The 17,298-nt window shown below is 34.4% G+C and overlaps 1 protein-coding gene across 5 annotated transcripts; it reads right to left on the reverse strand.

The window, feature by feature from the left end:
• Positions 1-1,217: 1,217 nt before the first annotated feature.
• On the reverse strand, positions 1,218-14,525 carry LOC112710526 (eukaryotic translation initiation factor 4G). Of its 5 annotated transcripts, XM_025762772.3 has the most exons (12): positions 14,256-14,521; positions 9,760-9,842; positions 8,426-8,685; positions 8,093-8,229; positions 7,646-7,786; positions 7,406-7,473; positions 7,252-7,308; positions 5,636-6,994; positions 5,491-5,545; positions 2,568-4,941; positions 1,952-2,146; positions 1,218-1,867 (listed from the first exon to the last, which is right to left on the reverse strand). In XM_025762772.3, exons 3-12 carry the CDS (start codon positions 8,590-8,592, stop codon positions 1,537-1,539), a joined length of 4,884 nt encoding a protein of 1,627 aa, XP_025618557.1. In that variant the 5' UTR covers positions 8,593-8,685; positions 9,760-9,842; positions 14,256-14,521; the 3' UTR covers positions 1,218-1,536. The 5 variants fall into 5 exon arrangements, 4 of the variants coding, with proteins under 4 accessions (XP_025618557.1, XP_025618555.1, XP_072058736.1 ...); XR_003811648.2 differs by lacking the exon at positions 9,760-9,842 and having other exon boundaries at positions 1,952-2,265; positions 14,256-14,525; XM_025762770.3 differs by lacking the exon at positions 9,760-9,842 and having other exon boundaries at positions 14,256-14,525.
• Between the last annotated feature and the right edge of the window lie 2,773 nt (positions 14,526-17,298).

Consider the following 17,298-nt stretch of genomic DNA (forward strand, 5'->3'; position numbering starts at 1 on the left):
CGTTGGACACATTAGCTTTCCTTTAAACAGAAATATATCCTCTCATTTTTTTAATTATTTAATAAAGTATAATTCTTCACTTTATATTCTTTAAATAAAATTAAAAAAATATGTGAAAGAAGATATTAAATAATAAAAAATTATATTTAACCAAACAATTAAAAAAAAATTTAAGATGATCCACTCTCCATTAAACTGATCCATTGCTTTGAGGGCCAAAGGTATCTAATGACAATATAGATAATAGAGACTTGTATTTCACAATCATGTTATTTTTCTTCTTGTACTGGAACTCAAGTGTGAGTTGCTCTCAAATTACTTTGTAACGACAAAATATTTTGTTTTTTTCTTTAAAGAGGTGAATAATCAATTATGTTTTTTTATTTTTTACTGTATATACCAACTTGACAGGTAAAGACTAATTTATTGCGAATCAAAACTTATTTATTTAAGTGTTTGTCACTAACTAATAAATTGGCACATAACATTTATTGATTTATCTGATAATTGGTTGAATTTATTATTAACGGGTTAATATTGAGATGTTTGATTTGGATTCAAATTGATTGAGATATGAGATGTTGAATCTCATGAAATACTGATGCTTGATTATGAAATGAGTTTGATATTAGTATTATTATGATTTGGGAAGGATGTTGTGAAGGTGATTCAGTTGTAATTATGAAGTGAAGGTATTCTATGAGTTAATGGTGCAACTTAGGGGCATTGAAGCTTAGAATGGTTGTATTAGTTGTGAAGAAATGCTAGAGAACCATTAGAATTTATTATTTTTGGACATTAGTTATTCATTGATATTTAAATATATAGGCTAAAATATATTATTAAATTACTAACCTTAAAAAATTGAATTGATAACTATAATTGATAATAAAAAATAATAAATTCTAATGACTCTCAACATTTCTTAATTGTGTATGGCAATTTGAGGGTGTTGATTGAGATTATACCTTTTCTGGGAGTTTGGCATATGAAGTATTGCAAAAAGTTCAGAGAAACTTAGACTTACTATTAACATTTACCTTTACCTAATGCATCACTTTATAAGTGTGCCCTTATGTTCAACCTTTTTTGGTCATCAATAATACCTACCACTGCGATTTGATGTACCATAATCATCAAATATGAATAACAATTATTTACGCATAATTTCTCAATGTGATAAAATTGAGTATAAATGTGATAAAATGATTGAAAAATTGAGGGCGTAAAATGGAAAGTATAACCTTCCTTTCGGCTTTCAGCCCCAAAATTGATTCTCATAGTGAAGCTCTTACATATAACCTTTTACATAGGGTGATGTAATAATGCTCCTCGTTGAGAATGTAATAAAATCAACTGAACCTTTTACAGTTGCATGAAGATCGAAGGAAACATATTAAAAGAAAGAATCTCATAAAATTCTATCCACCCATCTACCAGAAAATAAAATTATATTCAAATCTAGAAACCCCAAAGCACCAGGCTAATAATTTTCCTTCTGTACCTGAAAAAGGCTACAATGAGCATCACTGTCCTCTAAATAAATCTCTCTAGCTTTATTGAAGTTGTAGGATTTGGTGGACGGAAAGTCTCCAATTGCAAGTTAGAGCCAACACAGATATCACGTAAAATTGCGTCCCCCTTCTCGAATTTTATTACCTCTAAGGTACTTCCAAGAACATCAGCTGCAAGTCCAGTTTCTAAGAGGCTGCCTGGTTCCTCCCCTCCATCACGTAATAACCGCTCAATCTCATTCAAAGAGAAAACAGACTCTATTATACCTTTCGCAAAAAGACGTCCAAGAAACTCTGGTGCTTTGGGAGCATCATTAACAGCATCCTCCAATGTACTGAGAACAGACTCAAACCTAACAAAACAACAAAAGAAAACAAGGTTATTTACAATAAAAGAATTCTCTCTTCTAGTAATCATATTCTTTAATAAATCTCACCCTTGGATAAGCTGTGCTTGACTCAAGATACCATCATGTGATTTCACAAGGTGAACTAGCAATTTGGCCAAAAGGTCTCGTTCTGTGTCCTTTCTCTCAAATGAATCTGTGACCCAGAGACAAACCATGGAAGGATGGAAGCATGGAGAGTTTAATTCTTTGACACAGAGAGCAACTTCCTTCTCATCTCTAGCACTAAATTGCATAATTTTTTGTTAGAATGGTTGATGTCATCAAGCTTGTGGATCTTGCCCAGGATGAACATTGGAAATAGGAAGCAGTAATATAAGAGCAATATCATAACATCCTGCCAACTATATCAATTTATATTCAATGTATAGGCACATGTGTGTCTAAATAATTTTAAAACAAAAAGAAATACAGCATAACATAATCTATTCATATTTAAAGTTGACTGTAAAAAACTTCAAATTCTAAATACATAATATACCTAGTTTTGTAAGCATTGTGAAAAAAAAAATGATGCTTTCAATAAATAAAAGTTCAGAACTTTGTAATGCCAAATATTAAACTATTGGTCTCAATTGCTAAGGAAAAAAAAGTAAGTGGCCACAGGCAGTAAGAAGATACAAACACCACAAAGTGAAAGCATTACCTGTAGTATTCTTTGATTGCTGCCATGGACATGTCTCGGAGTTGTTCTTCTGACCGAACCTTTTCTGAAGAAGGAACCTGAGAAACTATTGACCCTTGCAATTGATCAGATGGTGAAGTTGCAACAAGGTTGTCAAGTCCCCGATATGAAGTACTCAAATCTTTTTTGTCTAAGCCTATATTATGCTCTAGAGCACTTGATTGATCATAAGCAGCTGGACCTGAAAACCTGTCCATAAGGTATGGTGCACGCTCTGATAAATCCCCATAACCGTTAAGAACACCAGTTGCTTTGGAAGAGTCTACTGAGGTAGGAATTGCATTAGGCATCGATGAACTTACAATTGCAGTTGATCCTCTAATGGACATTCCCCTAGCCAAACTGCCCTGGGGTCCCAAGGTAATAGAATCATCCCCCAAGGCTCTTGGAGACAAGGTCCTAGCCTCAAAAGATTGCCTCTCTTCAGAACAAGCATCCTGAGAACCAAACCCACGAACTTGACCAGGTAACCCATGCGGTACTCCAATTTGAGCAGTTGTAGATGACACCAGAGATCCTCTTGGACGAAAGTCCACAGGGTTTCTTCTTGATGTTTGGTTGTTGCTTGGACCACGACCTAACCTACCAGCTTGGGCCTGCCTCTCTTGCACTGCATCTCTATGCACTTCCTCAATCTTCTTTGGACCTTCAATTTTTCTCCTTTGTTGCCATTTATTTTCCCTCAAATCAATGGCATCCTTCAACATGAACCTCACCCTAGATGATAAATTCATGTTGTCTGACAATAGTTTCATCCTTTCGAAGTATGCATCCATATGTTTTTTGGCTTTGGGATGATCAATCATGTCCCCAATAGTACTCATTAGCTTGCACAAAGCTTCAATATCTTCTTCATCAGGATCCTGATATTGACCAAGTAACTTCTTGATGCACTCATGCATTATCCTCTCTGTCAACATTCTCTTCTTATATAGCTCACCAATTAATCTAATATTACCTAGCATGCGTCTTCTTGCCTTGACTCTTCTATCTTCCCTTTCTTCATCAGATTGCTTAACTTCACCTTCATCAGCCTTATTTGCTTCTTCTTGCTCTCTTTCACCTCTCTCAAATTCCTCTTGACACTTGTTTAATAATAATCTTTTGAAAGTTATCTTTTCATTGTCCTCACTGAAATCAGGCAACTCAGAAGCCAAATGTAAACAGAAGTTGGCATACATTTCACAAAAGGTAGGCTCCATCAAAGCCTTCTCAAAAATTTGTGAGATGACACCAGTAAGGGTGATAGCATTGTCAATATTAACCACTTTTACCTGTTCAAAGAGCCTCTCAAAATTCTGAGGAGTTAATTTGTTCAAGATAGCTTTCAGCTGCCTCTGTTTTGCCTCTTCTATATCCGAAACTTTACCCACTTCATACTTCCTCTCAGCCTTATGCATCGTCTGTAAAGGAGTTTGAGGAGTACGAGAATGAATTAACCCCTTGTGCTGGAAGCTAACAGAACGCTGCCACCTTTCTCCATTACTGTTTCTTTGCATTCCACTTGGAATTCCCATGGATTGCGTCGGTCCATAAAGGACCCCTGCTCCAGCATATTGAATAGGTGTCTCTCCACGGAAGTTCCTTAAAGCACCAAAATTGTTTCCTGGACCAGATCGAAAACCTACATTACCTCCACCAACATCCAAACCACGTCTTCCAGAATGAAAAGTATTAGAAGATTTACTCCACCTCTCTTCCTCATTTACACCAGTTCCACAATAATCCATCCAAGGCATTCCACTAGGCCTATCTACAATAGTAAAACTCATTAAAGCCTCAGCTATGTCAACTGTGATCTGAAAACCTTCAGGAAGATCAGTGCACTGCTCTGCAAATTTCAAAAGAAAATCTCGAGAGTACCTCTTGGCTACACCTCTGTTAACATCACTAATCAGTTGAAATTTGTCATCAACTTCCAGTTTTGATGTACACATGTCAGCAGCATCCTCCCAATCATCAGGCTCAACTTTACTCTGTTGACATTTCTCACTCACTTTAAGATCTAGGTGAGCAGCATCTGTAGATACCTGCTTCAAACTTTCAGATGAAGAAGCATTGTTTGTGCTTTCTGAACTGAAAATAGTTTCTTTCTTTTCCTTTGGTCCCTTGTATGCGTTATAAAGATCAGAAGTTGACCCAGCAGCATTAGCTTTTCGAAGAATCTCTCTTCTTTTCTTATTACCTTTAGATGTAGCTTTTACTTTATTTGGTTCTGAAATTGGTTTATCGTTGGCACTAGATGTCAAAAAAGACAGAGAGTCATTGCAAAAAGTATCTGAACTATTCTTGACATGATTTGAGGTTGTCTCCAGAATATCAACTGACTGCATATCTAATGTACAATAATTTCCACAAAGAACACGGTTAGTAACTACACAATCATTTCGACTTAAAATGATATCTCTATAATCCAATGTAAATAAATGTAGAGATGCTTAAATTTCCACTCGGCCTATCAAATTTTGCTACAACACTAGCAGATTCATCATGTCCTTGTATGAATCTTTAAGATTAACACCTCATCACTTACATTTACAGAATTTTGTTCAATTTGTTTTCTAACACCTCATTAGTTACAGCATTTTGTTCAATTTGTTTAGACTTGCCCATCACAATTAAAATTTTCCTGGTAACTACAAAAGTGGTTCATCATTTTTGTTACCAAGTTTCAAACAATTTTGCTTTAAACCTTTTTCTTCTGGTGATTCATTATGCTTGTCATCCTTATGATGACTACTAGAAACTTCAATGCTATTGTTCACTTCAACACTAGGGATGGTTGATATTGTGTCATACATTTCTGGAAGATCTTCAGTGGCAATTGCTATAGAATGAATTGTTTTAGTTCTAAATGGTTTGGAAACTCCAATATCAGACATACCATTATCAATAGCTTGATAAGCAACATTATCCATTGATGGAGATTGAATAGAAACCTGTGGGGGAAAAAAGTACATAAAATATAATATGCTCAAGTAAATCAAGACTAATGAAGAATACTTAAAATGAATAATAAAGTACTAAACTGCCTGATGATGTGATTGGGCGCTCTTCTCTAGTTTCTTTGGATTTTCCTTCAAAGAATTTGACCTAGTTAGAGTTTCCTTCCTTCTAGACACAAGTGAGGCATGATCTTCAGTCATTACTGATGAAGGTTGTGACAAGGGAGTGGCTGCAAGCTTCTCAATAGATACAAAAACAGATCCAGGTGATTGTTTTTGTTGCACAAAAGAGTTACCAAATAATTTTGATTGCTGTGAAGAAATTTCTGGACTAGTTTCAGATACATTTTGTAATGCAGGGGAGCCCGAATCACATGATGCTACCGAAATATTGGGTTCTCGGTTTTGAACGCCAGAATTACCAGAATTGGACAATGATGTGTCTACAACATCAGATGCATCACATGGTCTAATTGTCACAGGAGCAGCTCCAGTTAATGACATTAAATTAGGAATATCATGAAAATTTTCTAAAATTGGGGGTTCAACACTACCAAGAATAGAAGCACCTGTTTTATTAGCAAACAGAGAGCTATGTTGCATTGAATTCAAGAAACCAACATTTTGCGAACCATGATTCAATGGATAATTGAATCTTTGTGGTTGCAAATTAGCAGTATTTTGGCTACTTGTTAGTGGGAGAGGATTGGGAGGATGGTAATAGAGAGAATTAGTACTATAAGAGTTGGGGGAATAATAATTCATTGGATAAGCTGCAAAAGATTGACCAGGTTGGGATTGGGAAGGGATATTAGGATGTGACCTGGAATTAGATGACCCATCTGAATATGCATTTGCTCTTTTATCAAGTCTCAACTCTTCATGAGTCTCGGGGTGAGTGATCTTCACATGAGTTGTTTTTCGAGGACCAGGTTGATATTTTTGTCCATGTTGTTGGGGATATTGTTGAATCATACTAATACCCACATTGCCTAATTGATGTGACAACTGATGCCCCATTTGAGGAGTAAAAGTCATGTTTTGACCTTGATTCATGATCCCCTGAGGTTGCATTGGACGAGGTTGAAGACTTGGAATAAAAATTGGCTGTTGCACTTGTGTAGTATTTCCAATTGGCAAAGCCATTTGTATAGGCATCTGGAGAGATGTTGTAGGCAACCCCTGAGATTGAATATGTGGATTAGAACTACCAAACTGTAAAGATGCTCGTGACAGGTGATATGGTGTTGAGTTTGAAATCCCAGTTATAGGAATAATAGAAGGATTCTGCATTTGGTTTGCTGAGGTTGCAGTCGGCACGCGAAGATCCTTTTTTGCCTTAGTTTGTATATTAGTTTCCCCATCAATAGATTGCTCAATGACGCTTGCATCTTTTCTTGGTGATAGTTGTTGTTTTGGAATAAGAGATGTTGGCACTGAAGCCTGAAAGTGAAGACAATTTGTTGGCACAAAATAAATAATTTTCATTGCTATGAACACATAATTCAAGGCGTGTTATGTCAACATCAACAAGTTACATAATCATAAGTGCACTCCAACCTAAGATTCTATACCAAATCAATTCTTGCTCGGCATCTGAAATAAGATCTAGAATTCAATGAGAAGTTGTGGGTAGTGGTACCAAATGAATATAGTAACATAGAAGTAAAGGAGAAATTAAAAAGAATATATGTTCACACCTGATCCTGCTTCTGCTCATCTATATTAGGACGAGCTGAGCTTATACTAGTAGGGCCCTGAATATCAGAACAAATTACTTAATGGCCATAAAGTTCTAAAAATATATGCAGTATACCAGACACAACGTACACAATTTATATGTGCAAAACTTACTGTCATCCCATTCATAATGCTAGGATTAATAGATCCAAATTGGAAAGGGAATGACTTTGATGCATCTCCTATAAAAAATACATTTGATATTCAGAATACTTCAGTCTCAAGACTGACAATTAATAGCTACTAAGGAAAATATTTTAGCATCAAGAACTTTTACAAACCCAAGATACAAGTCATAAAATGTTGACTTAATTCCACATAATTTCAAGCAAAAAACAGATTAATCTAGCATACCCTTAGTAGGAGTTTCAGGAGTAATTGGATCAGAAGTTGCAGGGGGCAGTTGAGAACTTGGAACTTTTGGAATAGTTACAGTACTCCCTTGTACAGCAGATGATTCACATGGCTTGGTAGTAGCTGGAGCATCAGATGCTCCTATCATACAACATAAATGAATGAGTTACTTAAACTAATAATTCACCGAACACCAAATAACATATAATTCTAAAATAGTTACTTTAGAAAATCAAACCTAGTCCCTTCAGTTATACTCCTTGTGGATACCTTAACAATTGAGCTACAATTTGTTTTAGGTAATTGTTATATAAAAAATAATCAATAAAGATGGAGATACTTTCCACAGAAAAATTTTCTTAAACAGCAAACTAGAGACTTAAAAAACAAAGAGAATAAACATAATTCTTTTAAAAAGGAAGTAAATAAAATTCTCCTCAAGCTTACCATGCAATTGAGGTTGCACATGGGCACCATTCTGTATGTTTCGAGCAGCAGAACCACTGTTAGACTCTATTACATTCAGTGGGGTGGGGTTTACTCTAGATTGTCCAACTTGTGCATCGCTAGACTTCTTGTTAAACCTAGAACAAGCAACAAGCAACAGACAAAATCGATTAAAACACGCCCACGCACACGCCCACACACACACATCTCACACAAAACAAATTACACACTCATCTCACCCAAAACTCAATCTCCACACATCCAATATCCATTGAAAAACATAATCGTAGTAAAATAACAAAATCAGTTACAAACTTGCAAGCCCTAACATACCTCTGGTTAGAGGAGAGTGATGGAGATGAGGGAATCGATGGCGTTGGCTTAATGCCGCCACCGCCGTAGGCAAATGAGGAACCTTGCTGCTGATTGAAACTGGTGGATCGCTCAGATTTTCGGTACACTGCTGTGCTTCTATTGGTCTTTGATTGATTGAAGGACATATATCCAAACCCTTTGATTCCTCAAATACAGTTTTCAAAAATGGGGGGATAATTGGAAAATAAAAAGAGAAAATTTCCCTCTTTCAATTTTTCCTGCAACCAACAAGATCCAAGTTATCATCATAATTGGAGCACGCTAAAATTTATCAAATTGTGCGTATTTGATCTAATTGTTGTTGGAACATTTAGAAAATTATTCAAAAAATACATACCGAGAAAAATTAGATATCTACAATTTCGAATTTTTTTTTTTATAGCCAAATGTTAGTTTACTCTCAGAATTGCATACACTAAGATGACAATAAAAATTTAATTAAAATGAATACCAAAGAAATAACATGATAAGAATCATATGAAATAGATAAAACTAAAATAAAAGGAGGACATAGTGAAGCACCTGAAGTGGAGGAGTGTGTGTCAAAATTAGAGGTTTATTGGGTAGTGATGGCAGTGGGAGATAAACACAGATAGATAGAAGGGGATGAGAGAGAGACAAAAAGAGAAAAGGGAGAAGGGGGGGGGGCAGGAGAGAGAGAGAGAGAGAGAGAGACCAAATACAAAATGTTCAACTATGAACCAAACTCACCCGCAACAAACTCATGAGTGAAAGGGTGGGTCAAAAGAAGGTAGGTTTTTCAGGAGATCACTACTCGAATGGGCCACGATTTTTGTAACACCCATTCATACTCTTCTCTTTATCCCTCGAGATATTCTTGGGAGTTCTAACAGCAAATAAACTTTAATCTATTTATAATAAAACACATAAGATATGAGTCATATGTGTTTCTAAAATAACAACCATGGTTAATAGTTAATTTAATATTTAAATATCAAATTAAGATATGGGAAAATAAATCTAGAAATATTATTGATTTCTCCTTAAGTTTCACATCCATAGTGTCTCTTCACTGTGTCTGACACTAATCTCAATTCTCACAGCTGGTGCAACCCCATGCCTCAACTCCAAACATTTTTTTCTTGTCATTGCTGTCGCTTAAAGATTCAATTGCAAACTTCTGTTCAAGTCTCTTTTTAATTTTAAGCTTTTGAACAAATTATTTTTGTAGTTTTGATTTGTCTTGTTATTAGTGTTTTTGTTACGGGAAAGAACATTAGCAATTTCAATGAAATTAAGGTAAACAATGCTGATTCAGAGCTATTTCTTACCGTAAAAAATATGAGCTCTTGTAGTGTCAAGTTTTGTATTCATAGAATGTGTTTTATGTCTAAAATAATATTTCACATCAAACCTACCAAATAAAAAATACAGTTTTAAAGTTAGAAGCAGTGGCAGAATTAGATTCGAGGGAAGAGTCCAATCAAGAAGGAAATAAAATAGTATAAGCTTCCGAAAATATTGCCATAAAATCTCTATTTTTACTTGGTTTAATTCAAATTTACAATGAGTTAGTTAATCATGGTAGCTTTTTCCAAAACATAAGTGATCCAAAAAACATGTGTCTCCTTACAATTGAAAAAGAGAAAAAGTCTTCCTTTGTTCATGAACATCAAGTTTTTCTCTTGTTTCTCTCACTTTTTCTTCCTTTACTTTTGCCTCTATTGTAATCTAATTTTAATGGTTAAATAAATTTGTATCCATGTAAAATGGTAACTTTTTGCTTTATTTATTAAAAGAGTAAAGTATGGTTTTTGTCCCCCAACGTTTGGAGTAAGTCTCAAAGTTGTCCCTAACGTTCAAATCGTCCTATTTAAGTTCCTAACGTTCCAAAATTGACTCAATGTTGTCTTGCCGTTAGGGGACTGTTAACAAATTAATGGCGGGACAAAATTGAGACGATTTTGAAACGTTAGGATTTAAATAGGACGAAAACGTTGAAGACAAAAACTATACATAGAAATAAATTTTAATTTTATCCTTCAATAATATCAATTTTCTACAATACATAGTTATTCAATTATTTTTTAATTACATCTAAATAAATTATACTTAATCACATTGCTTTTGTTCTAAATAAATTTATTTTTTTATAATTTCTCTTCAAAATTTTTACTCATCATAAAATGTTTATAGAATGACTAGTACATAAACTTGTGAAAAAAAAATGATACATATACAATAAAGTAATGTGATTCTAGTCATTCTACAAATATTTCATGATGAGTAAAAATCTTTAAGAGTAAAATTATAAAAAAAAAATAAATTTATTTAGAATCAAAATAATGTGCTTAAGTGTAATTTATTTAGATGTGATTAAAAAATAATTGAATAACTATGTACGGTAAAAGATTGATATTAATGAAGGATAAAATTAAAATTTATTTCTATGTATCGTTTTTGTCCCCAATGTTTTCGTCCTATTTAAGTCCCTAACGTTTTCAAAATCGTCTCAATTTTATCCCGCCGTTAATTCCGTTAACAGATCCCTAACGGCAGGACAACATTGAGTCAATTTTGAAATATTAGGGACTTAAATAGGACGATTTAAACGTTAGGGACAACTTTGGGACTTATTCCAAACGTTGGGAACAAAAACGATACTTTACTCAATTGATTAAATATGTGATTATTTCATAAGTTAAGATTGTATATAGTAGTAGTAGCAGTAGAACTATCATGCAATTGCCTTAACATAAACAAAATAATGATATAATCAAAACTAACATTTTGAATTCTTTTATAAAAAACATAAGAAAACAAACTGCAAGACCTAAAAAAAATTTTAAAAAATCATATCTTATGTAACAATTTTTTACACTGTTAATTAATAAAAGTGTAAAACAACATCAAATTACTATAAATAAACATTGAGTATAATAGTTAAAAGTATAATTTTTATGGGTTGAGTGTAAAATAATTTTATACTATCAATCAATTAAAATTTGGAATACTGAGAAATCATAATGTGGATAATAATGGTAGTGGATAGTTAATTTTGAATGATTTGACACTTTTTTCAAAATTACAATAGGTAGATAGTGTAATGTTACCCTATGAGTGTAAAACTAAATCCAAATTTAGAGCTTAGCTTTTGTATACATCATTGTTGTGTAATAAAGTTTTACATGTACGTTAAAAATTTCAATTAAATACTATTATGTAGAAAAGAAAAATGCTTATCATACTCACTATCTAACAAAATCATACCTATGTAGTTGATAACTCTTTGATTATCCCACCAAATCGTTCAAGTTGTAAAAGATGAGTAAAGCATTGTTCCCATGACAACTAATTTATCAAAACTGGTCACTACTTTCAATATCTATTTAGAAGAAATCAACTATTTTCAAATTGAAGGTATCTCAAATTAATAATAGTAAAGTAAGAAAGAAAATGCTATGTTTAATACAACTAGCAAAAGCACGCTAAAGATTCGGATTAATTCAATTCAATATAATAACCGAGTAATTTTCTAGGAGCTTGATTTGCAATTGATAAGCTAATGAAACAGATTATAGTTGTTAATCCCTACTTCCTTAGGTGGCTAACTCTCCTCTTCTTATATCAACATATTAATCCTTTAAGTATGTGTCTATAACAAGGACAAACTCCTCTCCTTAGAGCTAGTGCATACATCAAATTCCCAATTCATGCATAAACCCTAAGTCAATTCAGAAGGAGATTGAACTCACGAAGTTGCAATGAAACAAGCAATAAACCTTTAAAGTATCAATCTTATCATCAAATTCTCAAAAGGCTGAGACATAAATTATCCATATTGAACCAAGCCCCTATCTATAGTGAGAGAATCTAGTTACTCACAACATCTATCTTTCTCTTGTTCTTTTTTATTTTATTTTGCATCACCGTCTAGGCGGTGGATTTATGCCGCAACAAACAGTGACCTTTCGGCTGGAAAATATTGAGTAACCTAAGCAATGAGTGCTTGAGTAGCTAGCTCTAAGTGCATTATGATGGCATATTGCAATAATTTTTTTCCTGACTAGTGCTTGAGTGATAACTTTTGATTGCTTGAACATGAAGACTCTACATACTAAAAACTCAAAAAATATAAAAACTAGGAAAATGAGCTCTCTTCCTATATAGGCCACAACATCATCAGGTAAAATTCTATTACCTGACTCTTTTAGCATGGGTATTAATTACAACCTATTACTTAGGACTACTCAAAATTACCTCTATCCAACAGATGGTGGTGTATCTAATTACCCCACATCATGGGTATAATTACTCCTCGCCAAAAGGGCTCTTGGGAATCAACTGTATCTAACATTTTCGAAACAATTCTATTCTCTACCTAAGTAGCAAGACAATTTTATTCTCGTCAAGAGCTAACTAAGTTCGCCTTAGCGTGACTTAGTCATGCTAGTTCTTTTCAATTAACATAGCACAAACTCTCATTCATTATCCTTTATTGTATCTTATTAATCTCATTTGTGAATGATATATTCAACATCATAATCAAGCATAAGAACTTTACGAAGTGATAAAACATAAAAAGGCATTCCATAACATCTATCATATCAGAATCCAATGTATTTTTAGTGTCATCTCTCTTTTACCTTCCTTACTGAATAATAACTTTGCAAGCTCTCTAGCTAGTCTCTCACTCATTTAGATCATCAATAACTCATTATTCATTTTCCTTTATCAAACAAAAGCGCACCTAATTAGACTTTTGAATCTAGTTTTACTTGTTAACTTCTAATTCTTCTTTCTCTTTCTCTTTCTCTTAAGTCTCTATATCTCTAACATAGAAAGCATCACAAGCAAAATATGAAATCTCTTGCCATGTGTTCTAATAAACATCGCCCCTTGCATAACATAATATTGCATCAAACTCATAATAGGCATAAGGCCTTCTCTAAAGAAAACCATCTTTTGCCCTGAACTAGGATCACACATGTGTCACAAGTACACCTTTATGCAAAGGTCTAACTTCTTACCATTTTAGAACATAATATTCGTGACAACGTTTCATCACCCATATTTAACTTATCTTAATTCCTGAATCATTTACATTAACTTGTATCAACTCTTATAATCTCAACATCAACAATTAATACTCAAGACTCAAGTTAAACAATGACATCCTAAGCCCAAGACATATTCATTAACAATCTATAACATTACAATGTCTAAAACACTTTAATCCACCATATCCTATAATAACTCTTAATCCTCAATAAGCATTCATAACATCAAATGCCTAAAGACACCTTTAAGCCTTAAATCACTTCCCCTTTTACATCCTCTAACATGATTTAAATTATAATCCTTATGCTCCATAATCATTCTAGTATTTTAGGGAATCTAGTACTCGTTCTAAGGTCATTTAATACATAAAAACTAAATTCTGCAGCAAAAGAATACATTTTGTAATAAGGACAATCAATTTTGTCATTGATTTGCATTTTGCCATTCTGGTGAATCGATTATCTAAGCTAGAGGATCAATTATCCATTCTCTAAGTTACAGAAGAAAACACGAATTTCTAGATAGCAGAGAATAAAATCGATTCTCTAAGCTGCAGAACCCAATTTTTTTCGCATTCAATTCTACAAAACTCCACCAACACAATCTACCTCTCCAACCAAACTCGTAAGTAAAAATCTTCCAAAATCCATATCGTATAATCACATTCAAGCATATATCAAGCTTTCCATGTCTCACACAAAACCCTAGGAAGCATAAATCACTAACAACAACATCAATCATGCACTTTGAAACACAAAAACCTAACCTTGGTGTGCTTAGTGTAGGGGCGATTGCTACCATAGTGTTGCTGGCAGTTAAAGCCAACAAAACAGAGGAAGGTGGACGGATTATTGGTGATGATGGCGATGTGGGTTTGCTCCGTGGTTGTGGTAGCCATGAAACTTGACTCCTTGAAGTTCCTCCTTCAAGCTTCCAAGATATACAAGGGTTCCTTCCTCCCTTTCACTTCTTCCTCTTCAGTTCTACTCCTCCTTTGCTTTCTTCTTTTTCTTCTTCTCATCTGCTTCCCTCGTCTATTTTTCTTCTCTCTCTCTCTCTGTTGTAAAAACCGAATCAGATCATCCGGTTCGACCGGGTTAGTCAAGAACCAACCCTTTATCCGGTTGATTTTGATGAAAAATCGTACTAATCAAATTGATGATTAACCCATAAACTGAAGAACCGATCGGCAGTGTACCGGTCTGCTGCAATGCTCCTAAACGAAATCGTTTAACCATTTTACCCACCCTCACCCAAGTCGCATACATTGAGGAATTAAAATCAAGAGTATTTATCCAAATTGGTCACTAAAAGAAATTTTGAAGTGGATGCTTTGGTCCCAATAAAATTTAATTACATAATTAGTCTCCAACTTTTGTAAACGTCAATCACTTAGTCTTTCTGTTAGTTTTTTCTGTAAAACTTTAACGGTAGAATCTAACGTGTCACGTTAAACTGTTGAGTCAGTCGTTAAACGCCACGTGGGATGAAAGACAAAATGGTCCCTGGAAAGACAAATACAAAAGTGTTCTTGTATGATGTCCTAAATCCTAAAACAACGGCATGAAGGTCATCATCATCTTCGTGTGCTACTCTGAAAACGTGTAACCGTGGCAAGTGGAGGAAATTCGATAAGCTCTTATCATCGACGAGTTATTAGAGGTCGCGGAGATGGTAGTGCTAGCAGTGCTTCAGGTGGCCTCAAATTTGGAATTGCAAGAGGGGAGAATCCAAGATGCCACTGCGGAGCTTATGCCATTGTTGTGGAGTCTAGAACAGATAAGAACTCAAGAACTTTGGATATCCATATTATAGGATAAGGAAAATTGGGTATGGTATCTTCTTTATGCATTGCAAAATTCATGGGTTAACTTTGATTTTATACATTTTCCCCTTCAATGTAGGAAAATCTTTTACACTGTGAATTTTTTATATGGTTTGACAAAGTTTTTTTCCATAAAATGCAAGGTAGCCAGTATAATGTTGTACTGGAAAAGAGGGTGAAGAAGTTGAAAGATTTGGTAGATGAATTAGAGAAGAAGACTAAAAATATAAGTAAAAGGAGGGAGTGGAGCAGTCAATGCAAAAGTGTGTTCTTTTTCATGCTAGATTTTTTGGTTTATATTTTTGTAGGAAAGATATAGCTAGGTAGGAAAAGAAGGGACTTAGGTGCTTATAATGTATGGATATATTGTAATTGAATAATTGATCAAAGTGTAATTGCCAATATTATAGTCTGTCAGAATTGTCTAATGAAATTTCTTTTGCCCAATATTAGAATCATATGCATTCACAAAAATAATGTTCTAAAAACCTAATTTAATACAAATCACAGCACTCATAATTATCAAAATAGTCTAATAACCATAATTTCATATAATTGAAATCAAGCATCAAAGTTCTAAATATTCCAACCAAAAACTTACTCGTAGTAGTTTATATATGTTACTAGCATCAAAGATACATTCCAAAAGCATATCTTAAAGTTGCATAGATGCACTACATAACCATAATCTATTACAAAAGGGTCTTAAAAAACTAAACAACATAACTACAATCAGCATGATATCACAGAGCAATATCATTTCTTCTTTTGGAGGATGAGTCCTGGTGACTGGTGTAGGCATGAACTTGAATATTCTGGCAACAGTTCCGGAGCTTGTAGCAGCAATTGTTTTCGAAGAGACTCTTGGTATCTAATTCGGATGGAGTGACCTAGGCACGGGAGCAAATGGGGCTGTAGATGGAGGAGTTAGAGTAGGTGGAGGTAAAGGTCTTGGAGCCGAAACAAGCTTCATAGGAGGTGTTGGGGCAGTGACCGAAGCTACATGAGGTCTCAGAATTTGTTGTTTGAGTCTTGGAGGCCTAAAACTTGTTACTGATGTAACTTGGTTGGACAAGTTAGTAGTGTGCTCCTAACACAACACGAAGTAACAAGACAAGTACATAAATGGCATACAAATCATCGAATATAATCCAATTTAGAAAAGTACATGTGGCTGTGGTTGAGGGGCTGATAGGGTTACTTGTACTTCCACCTGTGATTCTGCTGCAATGATGGATCCACTTTCATTACCCTTTTTTTTACCTTTATTCTTTGGTGGGGGTTTAGGCCTTCGTGGTCTCTTGCATGTTTTTGTATTGTAGCTAGATTCACCACATTTTTTACAGGTAACCTTGAATGTTCTTCGTCCCTTTGTTCCATCACGCGCGTTTTCAACAAGGTCCGCCTTCCTTTTTTTTCTTCATGGGATGGCCTGCAGGCCTCCTAATGATGGGTGGCTCTGAAGATAGTGGTCCAGTCTTCACCCAATACTCTTCTGAGTTGACAGGTTTGATGACATGCTCATCGATTGCTCTAAATGCATCAATCTTTAGCCAAGGATGCACAGATGGTTCTGGCTTATCACACCTCTTTTGAATAGCTGCTAATGCATGAACACATGGTATTCCTACAAAGAATTAAGTAGCATTGACTTTAGTACAACAGAATGCATATCTTAAACTCATGTACGTCAAATACAACATGTTATTACTATCTGTCAGTTGCCACATATTGCAAGTACAAGTATGCCTTCAAAATCAAAATAATTCACTAAATCAAGATCCAACGGAGGAAATCTCTTTACATTCCCATTAACGTAAAGAAGTTTGCCCTTGTTATCTTTGACAAAACTCCCCCCATGTTGAAAGACAGGGATAACTCAATCAGTCATCTGTAATCCATAAACATGGAATAAAATGTCAAAAACAGAACACAAACTTATATAGAGCAATTTTATATTAAACAACAACTGCTCAAACTTTGA

The sequence above is a fragment of the Arachis hypogaea genome, chromosome 9, assembly GCF_003086295.3.
Source record: "Arachis hypogaea cultivar Tifrunner chromosome 9, arahy.Tifrunner.gnm2.J5K5, whole genome shotgun sequence".
In the NCBI taxonomy this organism is placed as follows: Eukaryota; Viridiplantae; Streptophyta; class Magnoliopsida; order Fabales; family Fabaceae; genus Arachis; species Arachis hypogaea.

What these genes read in the sequence shown, in the direction of transcription:
- LOC112710526 (XM_025762770.3), bottom strand. Translation starts at nt 8,592, where the DNA reads ATGTCCTTCAATCAATCAAAGACCAATAGAAGCACAGCAGTGTACCGA. An exon ending in TCACTCTCCTCTAACCAGAG is followed by an intron (nt 8,230 to 8,425) that starts GTATGTTAGGGC and finishes TGCTTGTTCTAG; the next exon opens with GTTTAACAAGAAGTCTAGCG. An exon ending in GCAATCAAAGAATACTACAG is followed by an intron (nt 2,147 to 2,567) that starts GTAATGCTTTCA and finishes TATGCAATTTAG; the next exon opens with TGCTAGAGATGAGAAGGAAG.